Consider the following 12997-nt stretch of genomic DNA (forward strand, 5'->3'; position numbering starts at 1 on the left):
AGAGAGAGAGAGAGAGAGAGAGAGAGAGAGTGTGTGTGTGTGTGTGTGTGTGTGTGTGTGTGTGTGTGTGTGTGTGTGTAAGGGGGGTAGGTATCAGAAGCCTCAGCCTGAGGAATGATGTGGCAGGTCCCTGGAGTGCCGGCCTCAAGCCTTCACCTCATTCTCCAGGGAAACAGGACCGGAGAGGCTGGGAAGGAGGGCACCAGGGTAGACAGATTTACTTCTGTCCCCTTCCTCCCCAAATCGGCCTGGGTGGGCTCCAGAGTAGGCCAGGCTGCTGGGGAATAGGCCCACTCCCCAGCTCCCGCCCTCGCCCCAAACAATGCCGCCTCCCCCTCCCCCTCGCCTTTATCCGGCGGGTTACTTGGCAGCCGCCGCTAGAGACCTCCCCCTCCCCTCTCCTCCCCTCCGGGCCAGCCCGCAGCAGCAACAGGCCCTTTGCGCGGCAGCTGGAGGGATGGGGTGGGGGCGAGGTCTGGGCCAGGGCCTGGGCGTGGGGGGGGCGCCAGGGCCTAGGCTTCGGTATGCAAGGCTTCAGGCCTGAGAATGTGGACCCCCGACACACACGTTCAGGCTGGGGTCACACGTGCCCACCGGGGATGGGGAGGGGGACAGACGCCCCAGCTCAGGAGAAGAGGATCTTCAGGGCCTGGGGTAGATCGGGAAGAAGGGTAAGGGCAGGGAAGCCGAGGTGGCACTGGGCTGGGGCGGAAGGGTCACCAACAACTCCACATTGGGTTCCTCGCGGATCCTGGCGCCCAGGACGTCCCAGCGCCCGGGATGGGGGAGGGGGCAGCTGTCAGAAGATGCGTCGGTGGCCCAGAGCCGCCGACGCCGCTGCAACCTTTATTTTTGAACTTCCAAGTGGTCAGAGGGCTCGGCAGGGGAGGGGTCCCCGCCGACCGGGCCGGCCTCATCCTCGGCCTGTCCGAGGCAGGCCCCACGATCCCCCTCTCTCATCTCGCCTCTGGCATACCTGGGGCTGCGCCGGCACCGGGCTCCGAACGTGAGCCGCTTTCCATGGCTGCGGCGTCACTGGGGAGTCTTCGGGGTTTCAGCAGCGGCGACGGCGGCGGCGGCCAGCGGCCAGGATAGGGGTCCCGCGGCGCATCACGCCCGGCCCGGCGGGCAACGATTCGAAGGCGGGGTGAACTCCGGGGTAGGTCGAGGCTGGCTCGGCTGGTGGCCTGTGGGCTCGGAGTCGCCGGCCGCCCAGTGTCTGTCGGCTCCGGCCGCGATCCTGCTTCTCGCCCAGCGCCGGCCCAGTCCCCGCCGCGGCCCAACCCTATTGTACCGCCCGGGCTGGGCCTGGCCTCGCCGCTGGCGCGTACCAAGTTGGACGCGGGGAGGGCCACCCCCGCAGTGCCCGGGACCTAGCGGCCGCGAGCCCGCCCCGCCCCCGCCCTGGGGCGCGGGGGCCTCGAGCCGGGGGACGCGGCCGCCGCGGAGAGGTCGCCACGGCTCCCGGAGGACGCCCGTCGAGCTGTCTCCCCCTGCGGCGGCGCGTTGGTACGCGCCGCAGCGCGAGGCGACTATGTAGGGAGCGCTCTGGTGACTCACCCGCCGCTGGGACTGGGGGGAGCAGGGGGGAGCCGGGATGGAAGCCCCCAATCCCACCCTGGAGCCTGGAAGCTCCGGCTCTGGGGCCTTGGCGGCAGCTTCAAGTCCTCATTCTCTCCCAAACCCACCTCAAACAAAATCCTCCCGGGGGATGTCGGGAGACCTGAAGGAGGGTCGCAAGGAGACCCCTAAAAGCGCTATGCTTTCTCTGCCCTGGAGATGGCTGGGGTGGCGAGAGGCCCGGCCCGGGAGCCTTGCTGCTGCCCTTCCTCCACCATCCTACGGTTGGTGTCTTCCCTGCTCCTCTGGGGTAATTACAGGCCTGCACCACCGCTTTACCCAAGTCTCTAATCTGCTGGGTCTCTCCCGGCTCCAAACTGGGTGGTCCTGACCCTGAACCTTCCCCAACCCCTTCAGATGACCCCTTCAAGCTCCCCGGAAGGATTTTCTCCCCTGTGTCCTGTCAAAGGAGTGAGTGAGTCCCTTCTGATTCCCCTCCCCCAAGAAGTCCTGCTTCCCAGCACGGGGGAGTGGATCCCCGAATCCCCTTTTTAGTGCCAGCTGAGGTGGGGCCTCATGCCAAGTCGGGCCCAGCCTGGGCAGAGAGGGGGGAGCTTGCTGGGAAGGTGGATCAATGATGGTGCTGCAGGGACTGACAGGGGTGGAAAGAGCAGATGCAGCTGGGCCCTGCCCACCCCATCCCTGCCCTTTGTCCTGACCTCCAGAAGGTCAGTTGTCTAGTTCTCCATTGCCCAGAGATTAGGCCCAGCAATATGTTGTCCTCCTGCCACCCTTTCCTGCCAGTGTCTCCTTCCTTTGAGCAGCTCCAGAGAGCAGTCATTTCAAGGGGGAGGGTTGGGAACAAAAGGTTCTGGGTCTCAGGCAACTTGGGAGCAGACTGTCCTGGGAGGAGTGAGTAGATGGGGGACTGAACCCTCTTCGAGGGCCAGGGAGGGAATACTACCTTGCCCAGTCCAAAAACATTAGAAAAGGATGATGCTAGAAGGCCTGCAACTGGAGCTGGTAACCTTAAGCTACTGTCTTAACTTTTCTGAAACCCAGTTAGCTCACCTATAAAATCAGGAAAATAATAATACCATGAGGTATCACAGGGTCGCTGTAAAGGTTAAATAAGGCAACACAGATGAAGTGCTTAGCACAGAGCCTGGCATATAGGAAGTGCTTAACAAATATTATGATGATGATGGTCATTCAAAAGTGAAAGCAGATTAGGATGAGGAGCAGATCCCCCATCTTTGTTGTCAACCATCCCATCTGCAGGATGAGGGGACCATGTGGATGGTAGAGTGCAGCACTGTCCTTTGTGAGGTCAGAGACCTCAGGTCCTGCATCTTCGAGAGCTGACCAGGCCCACTCTGAGCCAGGTAGTGACTAGACTCAGAATTCATGAACAGAACCCAGTAGGGGAGAGCAATCTGGGATGGTTCTTCCCCACCCCCACGCACAATCTTGAGGATACAGTAGGGACAAGGACATATATTGGTGGGAATAGTGAGATACCCTCTGTAGCTAGAGCTCAAGAATAGTAGAGGGGGAACATGCCACGGAGCAACTAAGCCCACGCGCCACAACTATTGAGCCTGCGCTCTAGAGCCTGCGAGCTACAACTACTGAGCCCGCGTGCCACAACTACTGAAGCCCACGTGCCTAGAGCCTGTGCTGCACAACAAGAGAAGCCACCGCAATGAGAAGCCCGTGCACCGCAATGAAGAGTAGCCCCCACTCGCCGCAACTAGAGAAAGTCCGCGCACAGCAACGAAGACCCAACACAGCCAAAACTAACTAACTAACTAACTAAATAAATAAATAGAAAAAAAAATAGTAGGGGGGGAAATGGGAGCTGAAGATGAAGAGATAGGCCAGGGATGGCCTATATAGGAGGATTTGAATGCCAATTGGCATCATGATCTACACAATATAGATATTAGGGAGCTGTTGAAGGTTCTTCAGAAGGAGAAGAGTGAGCAGTGCTTTAGAACTGGAAATCTTCCATTGTGTCTAATGATCTAGGATTGACTTTGAGGAGCCCCCTGCAAAGAGACACTATATGGTATTAGCCTACTCAGTGGTTCTCAACAGAGGCAATTTTGCTCCCCAGGGGACATTTGGCAATGTTTAGAGGCCTTGGTGGTGGTCACAACTAGGGGTGTTATTGGCATCTAGTACTTAGACACCAGGAATGTTGTTTAACATCTTGCAATGCACAAGACCACCTCCTGAACAAAGAATCATCCGGCCCAAAATGTCAATGCTGCCAAGGTTGAGGAATCCTTCCCTAGACTGAGGGTGGAGGCACCTGCACCTACCTACTTGCAAGATGCTAGTGGTGGGAACATCTGGGAGTTAGACAACTTGATGGACAGTTCTCCTGGCCAGCCCCAGGAGGCTTCCTGCACAGCGAGTCCTGGGAAGGTGACTAAGGGGAGCCAGGAGAGCACCGATGTCCTGTGATTGATGCAGTCGGAGTAGGCAGATGGACTGGGCTCCTCTTCCTCTGGTCCCCCTAATTGACCAGGATCCTTGGTGGATCCCAGGCCCTGGCAACTGATGGGGTTTAGAGTGGGTGTCTCTGAGTTTGGGGCTGAGTGAAAGTGCTCCATGTAGCCCTCCACGTATTAGACATCGCAGAGAAGGAGCAAGCAGGGCACTTGCAACATCACAGGGGTCTGAGAATGTCTTGCCCTCTTCAGTGAGGGGCTGGGAACTCTGTGACCTCCCCTGTTCCTCCCCTACGGCCCAGGGCAGTCCCCTCCCCACTCCACAGAAACAGGCTTGAATGAGCTGTTAGTTTCACCAGGAGGCTGGGTTGGGGCTAGGAGACAGGTCACTGAATGTAAATCAGATACATGTTCTCTTCCTGATCCCCCTAGGGGGAGGAGCATTTGCAACCTCCTAGGTTTGGTGGGGCAGGGTCCAAGCTGAACCTGATGGAGAGGTGAAGGAAATCACTGGGAGATTTGACAAAGAGACATGAATTGCGACCAAGGCCCTGGAGGCTGTCTCCACTCCCACACAAGTAGGAAGTAGGAGGGGCCTCATGGTGGGGGCAGCTTGAGAGAACAGATATCAGATTCTGACTCCCACCCTACACCCAAGGCGCTGCAGCAAGAAGGGGTCTCTAACCCAGACCACTCTGCTGGGGAGCTGTAGCCTCCAGGGCCCACCCTCCCTCTGGGGTTGGGGGTGGGGAATGTCCTCAAGGGCCAGGTTGACACCAGCTGCAAAAAGGCCACCCTCCCTCCAGCTCTTGCAGAGGGGAAGTAACAGAGAGGGATTGGAGGGGGAGGAACTCAGATACAGGACTAAAGAGGTTCAACCTTTTGGGTTCTAGAGAAGGGGCGTCTAGAGTCCTTGCTAGGGATGGGAAGCTGTCCCTGCTGCATTCTTTTCCTGGGAGAAGGAGATGAGGGTGGGGAGGGGGTGCCTGGTGTTCTTAAATGTCCTGGCCCCAGGGGTGATGGAGAGGGGTTGGGAGTTGGGAATGAGAGCCTTTGAAGAAGTCGCTAAGGAGCCAGGAGGAGACCCTCTAGATTAGCCTGAGGTGGACTGCACCCCCACCCTCAGTTCAGTACTGGTGACTTTCCAAGGAGGAGTCCCAAAGAAAAAGAGGAATTCCAAAAGGAGGAATCACAGGCAGAGAGAGGAAGAATCTCAGAGGTTATAAGATGGGCGGGGAGAGGCTCTGCCTTCAGTCTCTCCAGACCCACCCTGCCTGACAGCAGGCTGGGTGGGGTGGAGCGCTGGCTGTGACTGTGACTCAGGTTTCTGTGGGCAGCCAAGGGCAGCCGTCAGGGAGGAGCCCAGACCGACAGACCGGCCAGCCAACTGCAGCTTTCACCTCAGCTGTCCTTTCTCCTGGGAATGCAGGAGGTTCTTCTCTAGCTTTGCTGGCCTCCAAGGGCTAGCCCACCCCTGCTTCCTCATCCTCACCCTCAGCCAACCCTCATGTTCCTTCCCAGAACCCTCAGCCAAGGCACTGACACAGGAGGGAGAGTCAAAGGTCACTGCCTCTAGGAAGGCCCCAGAATGTCTGTGCCACAGGGAGAAGAGTATAATAATGATTGGTCCTGCACGGGAGGGACAGACTGGGGGAATCTTGGGTGCTGGCTTTCAGGCTGAGCAGCCTGCTGCCCAACTCCCCCCCGCCACTCCCCCAGCCAGGATAGCCAGGATGGCTCCCGGCTGGGCAAGCTGGTTGTCGTGGTGAAGGCTAGGGGCTAGAATGGAGCTGAAGCAGAGTCAGGCTCTCCTAAGTGAGGAGAGGGTGCTCAGGGACTCCCAGCCAAGCCCTCTCAGAATTGACCAGCCAGGGAGGGATGGCTGGGGCTGCAACCAAAGAGCTATAGCCAGGAACTGACTGTAGGACTTCCCCTTGGTGATGGGTGAGGGTGCGGCCAACACATTCCCCTGGTATTTCTGGGCCTGTTTGTTGGGCTGTGTTTTTAGAGAGTGGCTGGAAGAAAGGGAATGCACATTTACTTTGTGCCAAGTGCCTGCATACATGTCTCACCAATCTTCACAACAACTGAGAGAGATCCAGCAATTTGCCTAAAATGGCAAAGCTGGGATTAAACTCCAGGACTGACTGCTACAAACACCAGTGATCTTTCTTTTCTGGGAACCAGACTGTGTACTTGTTCTAGGGGAGGGAGAGGGAGAAAGTGACCTGAACTTTATCAGCCTGGATATTTCATCAGGAGGCCACAGTGGTAGGATGCAGGTGCTGGCTGCGTTTGGCGTTTGGAGACAGATGACAGTTTGAAGAGAAAGCCACTGACGAAATGCTTGGCACATAGTGGATGGTCATTGAATTTTTTTTTTTTTCATTGAATATTTTTGTAAAGAAGAAGCCAGATCTGTGTATGAGCCATGGCCAGTTTTCTGGGACATCCTGGGACATCCTGGGAGCTTCTGGCTCTGAATTGCAGCAACAGCGCAAGAAGCTAGTTTGAAAGAGGGACTTTCCAAGACCATCCCCGGCGAGAGAGGAATTTGCGGAGCATCACTGAGTGGAGGTGGGGGAGTGGAAGGGTTGGGGTGGTGAGGAGGAAAGGGAAGTGTGTGGATGATACAGGATTACAGCAAGCTGCGGACGCCACCCAGCGGCCACAACGCAGCCCATGGGGGAGCCAGGCTCTAAGAGTCCGCTGTGCGCGGAGCACTCTGGGAGTTGTAGTCCTGCTACATTAAGGGCCGGTGCTGCCAGTGGGGCTGTTGGGTGTTGTAGTCCGACGTTTCCTGGGCGGGAATTACCCTCGTCGGCCGGACCACGAGTCCCGTGGTGCCCCGCGGCAGGCCGCGCAGGCGCGGTGAGTCGGTGCCGGTCAATCCTGAATGCTGAGGGGCCGTTAACTGGGTCCCGCGGTATTAGAAGGGGTTACCGAGTGGGTCTGTGTTGTGGTGGGGTAAGGCGGCCGGCACCATGTCGAGGCAGGCGAACCGTGGCACCGAGAGCAAGAAAATGGTAACCGGAGCGTGTGACCTCGGCGGGCGGGGCGGAATGGAGGTGTTCTTGGGAAGGGGCCCGACGCGGGGCGTGAGTCGCAACTGGGAAAGCTCCTTCTGCTAGCGGTGGGAGGAGGTGGTTCCGCTGGAAGGAAGGAGGAGGAGGCTCCTTGGTGGTTCGAGAGCGGAGAATTGCTCCGGGGTGGTCCCGGGTCTGAGGCAGGTTGGAGGGCCCCTGGAGTAGCTCGGAGACCCCTCCCCCGAGTGCAGTTGGGTGCAAGACCAACAACGACGGCGGCAATAACAGTAACTCCCACGGTTGCTCTCTTACTGTGTGTTAGGTACTGGGCCTGGCATTTTACGTCCGTTATCATTTAATCCGCAAAATAACTCTCTCAGGTGGATAATGTTATCGCCATTTTAAAGCTCAGAGAGGTTGCATAACTGGCCCAGATTTACAGCTAGGAAGAGTTAGGATTTGAACCCATGTCTCTCTGACCCCAAAGCTAATGCTTCAGACTACTAGACCATAATGTCTCTCACACTCAGCTACTGGTTTTGCCAGAAAGCAAGTGTAAGGGGTGGGCCAGAGTAGGGAGTAAGTGCTCTCCCTCTGGCGAATGGCGGGGAGGCTCCCTTCTTGTCCTGGGAATAGTGGGACACCATCTAGTCCTATGAAGTTTGGCTGCAGATGGGGGCTGGGCCTGGAAAGTAACGTGGATGATGTTTTTATCCAAACTGAGGGGACTTCTTGACAGGTGTTCCTTTTCTTTGGCATATTCTTATTTCCTCCAGAATTGCCCGTTTGTCTTTGTTTTCCAGTTTACAGACTGAGTTATCGAAGGTTGCATGCAGGGCAGACCAGGGGCCTTTTGTTGACACTCAGCTCTAGAGGGGATGACTAAACTTCCCTCACACCTTTGCATCTTATACCAGGAACAGCCACCAAAAATGGGCAGCAGGAGGCCCTATTACTCCAGAGTAGTACTGTACTTTTTCTCTCAGATCCCTTTTGAGAAGTTGATGAGAGCTGTGGATCTTCTTGCAGAAATAGTAAATAAACATATAGAGAGACATTTACTTACATTTGGGGAGGATTTGTGGGCCTGCGAAGATACTCTGTGAATTCCTGTTTTGGAGGAAATACTGAGTTAAAAAGAAAAAGGAGAGAATATTTTGCTAGGCAACAATGTCATGTAGGGGAAAAAGCATGGATATCAGTTGGAATTCTCATTGGTTCTCAATTTCCTTATCTTTGAAATGGGGACAATAATACCTCCCTAGGATTAAGTGAGGTAGTGTAAAATGCATGGGGCATGGTAAATGTTTGCTTTCCCCTCTTCTTCCTATGATATGAATGGATATGAGAAGTCTTCCTGTTTAGTTTTCATATCTAGCTCTTTTTTGCACCTTTTTTTAAAAACCTGAAAGCAATATTGAAACTTTTAATACCGTTTTAGCAGGAACCTTCAGTCTCCACCCGCCCCCCTGCCCCCCAGCCCTCAGTATTCACTCAGTTTTGGTGAAGTGAGGGAATTAGGGAGGGGCAGTAGTACATTCCAGCCTCAAAGCTTTTGCTACTGCTGTAGTCTCTGCTTGGAACTTCTTTCCCCAGAGAGTAGCTAGCTACTCCTCACCTCATTCAGTTACTCAGATATCATCTTCTCAAAGAGGGCTTCCCTGACCACCTGACTAGTTCTCTGTCCTCTAACTCTACTCTGTTTCTCTTCAAGCACTGTCTATTTCATTTAAAATATTTCATTATAGATTCTATACTTACTTGTTTATTTTCAGTCTCCCCCATGAGAATGTAAACTCCATGAGGGCAGGGGTTGGTTTGTTCACTGCTCCATTCCCAGCACCTAGAATGATGCTTGGCACTAGGCAATCTATATTGAATGAATGACGTGAAGGTTTGGTGCATCCTGTCATTCAATTCCTATTGGTACCCACTCGAGGCTTGTCACAGGATCCTCTTTGTAGCCACCTGGTTCTGACATGCTCCTCTTCTTTCCTCTCTGCCTTTGGAGTCTCCCGCTCTAGTAGCCCACTTCCCAATCAGCCCAACCTGCTAATTGCTGGAAGTTTTGGAAGGTAAGCCTTCCAAAACTTAAATGGTTAATATGCCCAAGTAATTAGATCTCTGCTTTTTGTCTGTGCAAACAGAAACAGCCCATTTGTCTAGCAAACTTTTCCTGAGTCCCAGCTCTGTGCAAAGCATTGTGGGAAATGCAGAGATGAAGTCCTAGTCCCTAACCTTGAGAAGCACATACTCTATGAGAGAGGTGGAAAAATACTCAACACAGAAGTATGGTACTGTCTGGGATTGAGTCCTGGCTTCACTGCTTACTTGTGTGACCTTGGCCAAGTGTCTTCATTGTTTTAAGCATCAGTTTTGCCATCTTTATTTATTTATTTTCGGCCACACCAAGCAGCTTGTGGGATCTCAGTTCCCCGACCAGGGGTTGAACCCGGGCCATGGCAGTGAAAGCCTGGAATCCCAACTGTTAGGCCACTAGGAAACTCCCACTAAAAAGGTAATAATAGTATCTATATAATTAGGTTGTTCTGAGGATTAACTGAGGTATCGCATGTAAAGCTACCAGTGTGATAGTGCACCTAAGAACACAGTTGACACTCAGTAAATGTCAGCTAGCAAGCTTTTTCTTTTTTCAGCTGTGCTTGTCGGATCCTAGTTCTCCAACCAGGGACCGAACCTGTGCCCCCTGCAGTGAAAGCACAGAGTCCTAACCACTGGACCGCCAGAGAATTCCCAGCATCCTTTTTGTTTTAATTGAAGTGTAGTTTATCTACAACACTATGTTAGTTCCATGTGCACAACATAGTGATTCGATATTACTATACACTACAAAATGGTCACCATACAAGCATCCTTACTAGCAAAGATATTAACCTTTGTGTATTTAGGCCTGCCTGCCTTTTGTGTTGTGGCTCTATTCTCCAGAGCTCAGGTGAGTTACTACTTGAGTAGCAGCACTCAGAATCTCCATGACAGGAGGCTGGAGAGTGACAAAAGAGGTATGGACTCAGTCCTGTTACTGACCTTCCTTCCCCAGCTGCTGGGGAGCAGTCACACTGGATTATTTGTGTTGACAAAAATAGTAAGTATGACTTAATAAGTATATTGGAGCATTAGCTCAAAAGATCAGCCCCTTAAGGAGTTTTGATGTTTTGTTTGGGGGCACTGACTGCAAGCTGCCTGGAAACCGTGCAGTAGCTTACCTGAGTGTAGGGCTTGGCTTACTTACTCTGCTCAGGTTGTGCCTGAAGTACTTGGCTTTGCCAGGATGAAACCACTCTTGTGGTTTCTTGGTCTGCAAAGCATCTTTAAGTCCAGGATCTCATTAGACCCTCCTACCAGCCCTGTGATTGGCACGACATATTTCACTGTTACTGTTTTTGTTGGAGAAGATTGAAGTTTAGCAAACTGAAGTGACTTAGGTAAAGTCTCACAACTAGTGACAAGTCCATACTCAGAACCAGATCTTCTGACTATAAACCGAGCATCCTTCTATATGCCTTACTAATTATTTTAAAGTTCTTTATAGCGATTCAGAATCTCCCTTTTTGAACCTAGTTCACGGTGCTTTCTGGCACCACACCACAGAGAACCAGTTTAAGAACAAAAATAACAATATCTACTTTTATTTATTTTTTTGGTGAGCAGTATGTGAGATCCAACCCGTGCCCCCTACCGTGGAAGCGCATAGTCTTAACCACTCCAGGGAAGTCAGGGAAGTCCCACAATATCTATTTCTTGAGTAGGTACTGTGCAGCAGGTACTCTACACATATTATCTCATTGATAACCCTGAAGGGCAGATAATATTATCGCCATTGTACAGATGGGAAAAGCTGATGTGCAGGGAGATTAAGCAGTGGCTTAGGATGACATACCTTTTTTTTTGGACATAATAACTTACAGGATAGTGCTCAACTCTAAGAAGACTGAGTCTCAGTTACTTAACCTATCTCCTGTAAAATGGGGATAAATAATGTTTGTTTTGCTAACCTCTCATGGTTGTTATAAAGTTCAATAAGTATCTGTGAAGACACTCTGAAAGTTTTATAAATGTTAGTGATCATTATTATTAAACATAATTAAAGCAGTGTGAAAGTAGAAGTTTTGCAGAAGAATGTTTCTGTTGGAAGAATGTGCTTATGTTCAATGAAGAAATGGAACTAGTTGAATTGGCTGACCTTTAAGGTCCCATGGAACTTAAGTTATAAGGGTCTTCAGACTCTGCAACCTCTTGTTACTTTTCTGACTTCCTCTTATGTTCTCTCTTGTGTTTACTCCTGTCTAACCACACTGGTCTCCTAGCTGTTTCTCACCCATGTCAGACATACTCCCACCTCAGGGCCTTACACTTACACTGCCTCAAATTTTTTCACCCAGAAACCCTTACTACCTTCAGGTCTTTGCACAGATATCATCTTAATGAGGCCTTCTCTGACTACCCTGTCTGAAACTGACCCCCCCCACACACACATATAGGTAAACATAAATACTCCCTAATCTCCTTTTGTGCTTATTTTCCTCCGTAGCACTTTTCACCATCTGGCAAACCATTTATTTTATTTATTCAGTTTATTACCTCTTTCCCTCCTGTTAGGTAGTTCCTGGTACATAGTAAACTTTGAATGAATGATTTTTTTCTATACCACAGCTCATTCCTATTTTTAAAGTCTGAAGACGTTTAAGTTGTATATTTATGTCATGCACTATTCCAAATAGGCTTGGTTCATAATTGAAGATGGAGATAGACTTACAAATTTAGTGAGGGTGTGGAGAACCTGCATCAGGGACCCTATTCCCAGATCCCAGGCCTATTGATTCTGCGACCACCGACAGATCTATTTAGGACCTTGATTTTTCTTATTGGTAAACTGGGGGCTGCTGCATGTATAAAGTGCTTGGTAACATCATGATATGCATGTTACTTGGCATCATGGTGGGCTGAGGCTCTTGGAGTCTCCATCCAAGGACTCATTAATAATGGAAGGAAAGCTCTCCTGATTTAATGCCATGGTGCCAACTCTATGGACTGGTTACTGCTGGATTGTCTCCATCCATTCATGCCTAAGCCATTCTAGTGCCAAACCTTAATTTTACTAAAAATTATTCTCCTCCTTAATAGCTTCCCTTTAATTGCCATATTTGGTATATGGTCTCTTGGAGACATCCTGATCTGTTTTAGTTGAATTCAAAGAGCTTACTTATTCTGAAACTGATTCTCTTTGACTCCCTGGTACAGCTACCTTTTATTTGTTTGTTTTTTAGGGGAGGTTATTAATATTGCAGTTGTGGGGACAGTGGACAGAATGAATATCGGCTTAGAAACTCCTGGTTTTCGTCCCCCCAAATTACTTTTGTCAATAGTTAGCTGTCTCTTGGGGACTTCCCTGGTGGTCCAGTGGTTAAGAATCCACCTTCCAATGCAGGGGATGTGGGTTCAATCCCTTATTGGGGAACTAAGATCCTACATGCTATGGGATAGCTAAGCCCACATGCCGCAACTACTGAGCCTGAGCTCCACAAGTAGAGAGAAGCCTGTCCGCCGCAATGAAACATCCCACGTGACGCAGCCAAAAATAAATAATAAATAAATATTTTTAAAATAAAAATAATAATTATCTGTCATTGGTCAAATTACTAAACCATTCTGAGGCTCAGTTTCCTCATCTCTAAAATGAGATTAGTTTCTGCCGTTTCTGCTTTACAGAGTTATTGTGGGGTGAAAAATGAGATGATGAAAAATAGAATGTAGGGCTTCCCTGGTGGCGCAGTGATTGAGAATCCGCCTGCCGATGCAGCGGACACGGGTTCGTGCCCCGGTCCGGGAAGATCCCACGTGCCGCGGAGCGGCTGGGCCCGTGAGCCATGGCCGCTGAGCCTGTGCGTCTGGAGCCTGTGCTCCGCAACGGGAGAGGCCACAACAGTGAGAGGC

At 51.5% G+C, this 12997-nt stretch overlaps 2 protein-coding genes across 13 annotated transcripts in view; one reads left to right on the plus strand and one right to left on the minus strand.

The window, feature by feature from the left end:
• Window positions 1–1359, minus strand: part of MAP7D1 (MAP7 domain containing 1) — a 22241-nt gene extending 20882 nt beyond the window's left edge. For 4 of the 10 annotated variants that reach the window (XM_024125595.3, XM_024125594.3, XM_028484647.2 and 1 more), the window contains exon 1: window positions 977–1356. In XM_024125595.3, the coding sequence (XP_023981363.1) occupies window positions 977–1022 (46 nt within the window). In that variant the 5' untranslated portion in view covers window positions 1023–1356. Of the gene's footprint in view, window positions 1–976 lie in introns of all 10 variants that reach the window. The other 6 variants (XM_055082649.1, XM_028484642.2, XM_024125599.3 and 3 more) reach the window with 5 other exon arrangements.
• A 5220-nt stretch (window positions 1360–6579) lies between these two features.
• TRAPPC3 (trafficking protein particle complex subunit 3) overlaps window positions 6580–12997 on the plus strand; it is a 14312-nt gene continuing 7894 nt past the window's right edge. Inside the window, exon 1 of one of the 3 annotated variants that reach the window (XM_007117967.4) lies at window positions 6580–6596. Coding sequence is in view for 2 of the 3 variants with exons in the window: in XM_007117966.4 (XP_007118028.1) it covers window positions 7004–7045 (42 nt within the window). In the remaining variant the exon portion in view is untranslated. Of the gene's footprint in view, window positions 6597–6873; window positions 7046–12997 lie in introns of those variants that run through there. The other 2 variants (XM_007117966.4, XM_007117965.4) reach the window with 2 other exon arrangements.

Source organism: Physeter macrocephalus, unplaced genomic scaffold (genome assembly GCF_002837175.3).
Source record: "Physeter macrocephalus isolate SW-GA unplaced genomic scaffold, ASM283717v5 random_202, whole genome shotgun sequence".
Classification (NCBI taxonomy): domain Eukaryota; kingdom Metazoa; phylum Chordata; class Mammalia; order Artiodactyla; family Physeteridae; genus Physeter; species Physeter macrocephalus.